Source organism: Mytilus californianus, unplaced genomic scaffold (genome assembly GCF_021869535.1).
Source record: "Mytilus californianus isolate M0D057914Y unplaced genomic scaffold, xbMytCali1.0.p SCAF_1, whole genome shotgun sequence".
Classification (NCBI taxonomy): domain Eukaryota; kingdom Metazoa; phylum Mollusca; class Bivalvia; order Mytilida; family Mytilidae; genus Mytilus; species Mytilus californianus.
In genome coordinates this window covers 4,606,030-4,613,295 of record NW_026262581.1, presented here as the reverse complement: position 1 = coordinate 4,613,295, position 7,266 = coordinate 4,606,030, and the positions used below count along the sequence as shown (strand labels likewise).

General features: G+C 33.1%; 1 protein-coding gene across 1 annotated transcript; it reads right to left on the bottom strand.

Moving 5' to 3' along the window:
* Positions 1 to 1,993: 1,993 nt before the first annotated feature.
* On the bottom strand, positions 1,994 to 6,789 carry LOC127698298 (uncharacterized). The gene is made up of 3 exons (XM_052201698.1): positions 6,730 to 6,789; positions 4,330 to 4,761; positions 1,994 to 2,804 (listed from the first exon to the last, which is right to left on the bottom strand). The coding sequence occupies exons 2-3, from the start codon at positions 4,612 to 4,614 to the stop codon at positions 2,091 to 2,093; spliced, it is 999 nt and encodes a 332-aa protein (XP_052057658.1). The 5' UTR covers positions 4,615 to 4,761; positions 6,730 to 6,789; the 3' UTR covers positions 1,994 to 2,090.
* Positions 6,790 to 7,266: the final 477 nt, after the last annotated feature.

Sequence of the window (7,266 nt, the reverse complement as noted above, 5' to 3'; positions counted from 1 at the left end):
TCTTTATATTCCGATCACTACGATCACTCTATTAACTTCGAGAAACGGTAGTGGATAGAGGGCGCTGATTTATTCGAGTTACAAGACATGTAGGTCTACACCGTATAATGAGTGTATAGTATGGTGGCCGGTTAAAGCCATTCGTGTTTTCGCAATTTCGCCTTTTCGCCTTTCATATTCTATAGGGCGAAAACGCGAAGTCGAAAACGCGAAAACGCGAAATCAAAAATGCGAAAACGCGAAATCGTGATGTCGAAAAACGCGAAATCAAGAGTGAAACCATTTCGCGTTTTCGCGTTTTCGTGTTTTCGAATTCGCGTTTTCGCATTTTCGACTTCGCATTTTAGTGTTTTCGCCTTATAGATAATGAAAGGCGAAAACGCGAAATGGCCTTAACCGGTCACCATAGATGATCTATTACATAAATTAACCAAACAAATGACAATAACGCTTTTTTATAATTTTTATGCGTCCGAAGCGCTTTTTTTTAATTATCTTCACCAGAAATGCTCAATGCCGAATATTGGAAAGCCAAGGATGTAAAAGGACTGAAACAGTTGAAGAGCTATATGACCAAAAAGAACCTAAAAATAATAGCCATATCCATCTAAGGCAGTAGTTGTCTAATTGGCAATTATACCACATCTCTTTATTTTTATATTGATAAATTATCCATGTATATATGAGGTTAATGTCAGCTGAACCGTGCTAGACGTACATATACTGTATATTTCAATATAGTTTACCTATAGTACTTGAAAAATTGAACTGATCAATGTACCATGAAAAAATAAGGCCAAAATTTATTAAATACATTAAAAAATAATAGTTGATATCTTTTACCTATAGTATCCGAGAAAATGATCTAATGAAAACAATACCGATTACCAACGAAACGTTAAAATGAGGTCATGGTCATAGCCGTGACAGTAGGCCATGTACACTTTACAATACTTATGTTAGCAAAATTTAGTTTATCTATTACTTTTAGTAACTGAGAAATTTACCTAATCGCAAAAACTAAACGATGACAACGAACCATGTAAATAAGGTCAAGGTCAGATTAACCCCGTCTGAGGTCCCAATTAATATTCTATAGACAAAAGAAAGTTGGATTATTTCTTACAGAAACTAAGAATTAGCCTGATCATGTACACTAAAATATTAAATGAGGTAAATGTAATTGAAATCTGCTTCAAAAGGAGGCGGTAGATACGAAATGAACAATTGATAAGTCGAAGAGAAACCGACAACATTATGGCAAACACGAAAAAAGGACGAAAAGACACATAAGAGTCTTCAAACCACTAGATTGAAAACCACAGACTGAGCTACACGAATCCCACCATAAATCGTTGGTGATCTCAAGTGCTCAGAGAGAGTAATCGAATATGTTTCTTCTTCTTTTTGCTCAAGGTAAGAATAAATTTTGAAATGACACATTCGAGGAAAGAGGACGGGATTGTGACTACTAGTATGACAATTGGTGTGACGGACGGACGTTTTGTCTTCACAAGCCTCATCAGTGGCACTCAAATCATCAAATTTTGAAGGCCAAATCAAGTATGAAGATGAAGGGCATTGAAAACCAACCGATCTCAAAATAGTTCTGCCAAATACAAGTAAGCAATCTATGCCTGGTGGTGGAAATAACACTAGGAACGAAATTTTCATGAAAATTGTGAGGACTTTCTTAAGTATCACACAAATGTTTGACTGATTATACCGCGTTATTTGTTTAGTTGGACTATTTGACATACCGGGTACCCCCACCCTATGCTGACAAAGTAGTACGAGTCTACAGCAAAGGTGCTATGAGCCATTTTAGAGGCCATGTCTACCTTTACCTTTGGTTCTATGGCCTACCACGTGGAGAATTTCTTAGTTTGGCTAGCCGGAAATAGTTAAGTTGGACTATGTGACATACCCCCTCCCCCCCCCCCCCCCCCCCCCAAATCCCCCACTGAAAATTCAGTTTACCTCAAAAACACAGTTAGTTAGAAATCTTTTATTTACATTCTTGTAAACATACTGAAAAATCGTAATACACATGATGTCTTGAATGGCGTTTATGAAAAAAATGATAAAATCTAGTAAATTATTTTTTTAGTAACTTCCTTTGCCAAATTGAAATCACACGAACCATCATCTTTTAAAAACCAATGTCTCCACTTTTTAGCCCTTCCTTCCTTCGCTGTATTACCCTTTATCCAGTTATTATGTATTAAATATGGAAAAGTCAGTTTTCTTTCCTCCTCAGAAATGTCGTACCATTTCCCGTCTGGAAATATTGAAAACGGTAAAATCGTAGATTTAAGACCTGCATATTTCTCCAGAACTAGATTCGACAGATAAACCTGGTCATTTTCAAAGGTTGGTACAAATTTATCTGATGGTTGATTCCTAATTTTTGAAAATAGTTTAAGCATCATTCTGTTCAGTTGTTCAAATGTTGCCTTTGTTGCCGGGGTTGGGAAAAGGTACAGGAATCCACCATTGATTGCCTTTGGTCGCTGGTAGTTACTGATAAACACAATATCATGCTCACCAGAATGCGCTCTGAGTCTAGGCAACGGGTTTGCCAAAAATACGGAGTCACATTCAAAAGAATATACTTCAATATCATTCTGAAGTAAGGCGAGTTGTATCTGAGTTCTGAGTACCATGATTTTGAGATAACCAACATGGCTATATTCTTGGTGTCCATTCATAGATTGATCCACATCCAAAGCAACAACAGTGACATCTGGTGATAGTTTCTTTATCTCATCAGTTCCTTGAGGACTTGTCACAATCATTATAACCTGTAAATATACATTGTATGGAATATAAATAAGTATTTGATTAAATCTTTCCCGACAAGTATGCTCTTAAAAAAAAAAGAAATCCGTCATGTTTTAACATTAAATCTTAAGTAAAGTACACTGTCGGTAGTTGAAAAGCTTCAGAGAAACAAGTGCATTGAAAATATTTAGACGGTAAAAGTTTTTTCGTCTAATCAAAGGTTCATAGAACAGTCAATGAAATAGGCCTATTGTTATTATATTTTTAGTTCCCTTTCAAACGGTTTGCCTCTGAGGATCGTGTACACAAGAAATCATTACTTTAATTTTGGAGTTTGGTGTTCGAGGTTAAAGTATTCAGACCACAGCGTATCAAACTGTTTGAATCTTATATATTGTAGGTCAAGTACTATGAGCAATTAAATAAGGAAAATATGATAATTTTAATTATTCCTATGTTAGTAGATAGATTGCATTCAACTTTGTCCCCAGTGAGATCAGCGACCAACCACAGCTTTGAAGCTATCGTAAATTAAAACTGATAATCATTAAAAAAAAGACCAATTTAAACAAGTACAATCTTAAAAAGATATCTGACGTGTATTCAGATGTGAGCATAGACTTAAAAACTAACAATGAATCTTTATCATTTTTTTCATAGTTAAAAAAAATATCGCACGCAATTTGACGACAAAAGGCTGACGCTTCTGAAAGTTGATTTTATACGCTTTTCTCTAAAGAATTAAAATATATCCTGCATGGTACTTAACTAAATGTATACATAATATATAGGTATTTTTCAGAGATAAAGAAGTACCTATAGCTGTGAAATAGACATAAACATAAGATATTAGTACGTTACAATCTGTAATGAATAACAAACTTGAAACAGTTTAGAAACATGAATAAATGTCAATTATAACTATATGTCAAGCACAACTTTAACAATTAGAGATACAACCTATTTCGGTGTGTATATCGGAAAGGACGGACGCCAAAGGGAGATGATGTATATAATACAGCTTTTGACAAGTAATTAAATTTGCGATATATGTATTTTGACATTCTTTATTTCAAGTATAATATTTTGTACTCTTTGAGATTATTATTACGCCTTGGAAGTTTATGACTGCACTTGCAAGTACACAAAGTCGATAAGATATATTTATAGCACTCGAGCTATTAATAGCCAAATTGACCTAAAGCCTACAAAATACAAACAATTTTACAGTGGTGATAATGACACCTTCTTTAATTGAATTTATTTTTATTCATCTGGATAATTTCATTCTTAAGCTTGGTTTTATGTCCGTAATGCTTTCCTTTTATTGTAGTATATATCGTTTTGTTGGTTTTTGCTCAATTCCGTAATTTTGTCCAATCAGAGTAAAGATTTGTTACATCATGCATGCCGTTACCATACATAAGCGTCACGTGATAAGCGTCCTTTCAAATCAGGTCACAAACCGAAATTATTATTGACCGCGTCTGTAAAAAATCGAACTGTTTAATGTTTCAGTTCAACATATTGAAGTGTATTTGTTACCTGCTTATGAAATCCCATGTGTTTCGTATTGCATATCCAGCTTTTGACTAAGTTAACGTATCCATCATTGACAAGTGTTATCAGGACAGGTAGTTCTTCTGTCTGTATCTGTAATGCTGCTTCTAGTACTAACGCTATATTGCTGTCATTGTGTAGTGGACGCTTTCTGTATGTATGCGCTGATCGGTGCGTTTTATCGTCGAACACGTAATGTCTCAATATTAAGTATACAACCAAAAATGCGATGATGCCAATTGTAAAATGTTTAAAATCTGATCTTCTCATTTTTGAATTATCTTAAATTTGAACCACTGACATTATTACAGCAACTATTAGTACGTCGCGGATATATAAATAGTTTGCAGTTCTCAGTAGGTTGTGAAATAATCGTGTAGAATTATACCTTCTTCACTTTAAATAAACGAATATCATCTGAAAAGAAAATGAAACAGATGAAAACAATTTGCTACTGTAGGAACAAAAAATAATAACCTCTCCGGAGCACCTGATTCCCCTTGGGTTTCAGTGGAGTTGTTGTTTAATTTTTTTTTTTTCGTAAAAGTTGGTGAATATCTCTTGTATAATAGTTTACACAGTAACGTTTGACTACTAGAAATAGGCAGAGCTCATACCTGACATATCGAGAAAAGATGCATTTTTTGACTGATTTCAATTTTTAGCTTGAAAACGAGTTAATTGACCCTTCATTTTAAAAATGACATTTGGCTTGATTATGTATGATGATTTTTTGTACCAATTTGTATGAACAAAATACCGATGATTTTTTGTTTTGATTAGATTTATATAAAGCAAAAAATGCCAGTTTTCCTTGAATCATGAAAATTTAATAAAAAAAGGGGAATTGTTACACAAATTAAAAGCACACTTCCGAAAAGAAGATATTCCTTATGTTTGTATGTTTTCACAAAAATCCGCTTGTGTTTACCTTTTGGAACAAAAAGTTAGGCATGTCTATCCAAAGGATATAAATGTCCAAGAAACCGAAATTTTGAGTAAATGTCTGAAATTTTGACACCATTTGGCTCTAAAAGTAGCGCATGAAGGTATATTTTTTATAACATATTTGAACTGACAAGGTACAAAAATAGCTTGTATGCAAATTTTCGTACACAATTCACCGTGGGATCAAAACTGTATCGTATGCCCTTTAAAGCAAGCTACAAAAATGTACAGTTAGACAAAACAAAAGAGACAATTCAAAGCCTTATTTGAATACAAACAATAATTTACAAAGAAATAAAGCAGAAAAAAACTAAATCAAGATTCTTTCCTCATATATGACAAGCACTTAAGGTATTCGTCGGATAAATAATGTCTCTTAAAGCGTGCTTTTTTTTAGTACATCTTGGACAGTAATATTACTGCACTTCATCAGTTATTGTGAATTATGTAAAGTATATCTGTTTGGGTTTTGTTTGATAAATTATGATTTACTTTCATAATATCATTAACATAAACATGTTCTGACATGGACCAAAGCTTCGGGTATAAATATGAGAATTATTTCCAAAGAATTGTTACATAAATTAAGAGCACACTTCCGAAAAAAAGATATTCCTTATGTTTTTACCAAAATCCGCTTGTGTTAACCGTTTGAAATAAAAAAAAAGTTAGGCATGTCTGTCCAAAGGATAGAAATGTCAAAGAAACCGAAATTTTTAGTAAATGTCTAAAATGTCGACTCCATTTGCCTCTAAAAGTAGTAATGTTTCTTAAAGCTTGCCTTTTTCAGTACTTCTTGGACAGTAATATTACTTCACTTTATCGTTTTATCTTGAATCATGTAAAGTATATCCGTTTATGTTTTGTTTGATAAAATATAATGTGCTGTCTTAATATCATTAACATAAACACGTTTCGACATGGAACAAAGCTTCAAATGTCTGGTTTTGAAGGACTATAAAAAATAAACGCCTTGACACACAATGCAAACTAGAATGTAAACACCAGCAACACATTCACTTTAGTCGCACAATTTAATACAGTTACAACAACTATTAATTTTCAATTCTAAATCTTTAGGCTAAATAAAAGAAATTTCCAAGAGGGCAATCAAAAGCTATAAATTGAAAAAAAAAGAAAGAGAACACCGTTGTAAAAAGACGATTAGACCAGCGGCAGCCAACACAACACTAGAGACTTTGAGAAACCCGCATATTTTTCCTTGATATAAGTTAATTGCCAACAGTTCCGATCGAATGAATCTGGAGCATTTTTGAAATAGGGTACTGCACATCAGATGCATTTGATTTTAATATTTCATGATTTTGCAGAGAAATGCCTTGGTCGTCGTCTACTTTGATAATTTGGAATGTCCTATAAAATCTGCAAAGCATGAAAAAAAATATTTTAAGAGAAAATTTGTATCATTGTACTCACCATGAACATCTGACTTGTCATTATTTTTCAACAATGATCTGTTACTTAAAGAAGTATAAGATACAGATTGAAAAGTACACGTAGGATGTTTGGATGAAAACAAAACTCGGAAACGCGTCATATAATACTTGATTTTAAAAATTCCTAATCCGGAAACTTATAATCGTCTAATAACAGATGATCTGTCTCAACTGAATATTGTACCCGGCTACATATGTCTCTTCTTTTTATCGGATTACTAGGACAACATCCTTTGAATTTTGATAAAAGCGTAAAATTTTTATATAAATATGTAATGCCTCCTAATGAACATAATTAATGATGAACGATTTTGATTGGACTCATTACTTCAACGTTCTTCACTTCTTTAACAAATTTACAATAGGATTTCCACGGATTCAATTCATCATTAGTTATTAAATGTTCTACAGCATACAGTTTTAGTTATTAAGTAAAAAGATCATGACAAAATAGACTGAAGCAGAAGACACAAATGCAATTGAATATATCGATATGATTCAAAACATCAAATATATG

Excerpts from the sequence above, each read along its gene's own strand:
- LOC127698298 (XM_052201698.1), bottom strand. The coding sequence starts at position 4,614 with ATGAGAAGATCAGATTTTAAACATTTTACAATTGGCATCATCGCATTT. Across the intron at positions 2,805-4,329 it reads ACATGGGATTTCATAAGCAG|GTTATAATGATTGTGACAAG; the intron begins GTAACAAATACA and ends GTATATTTACAG.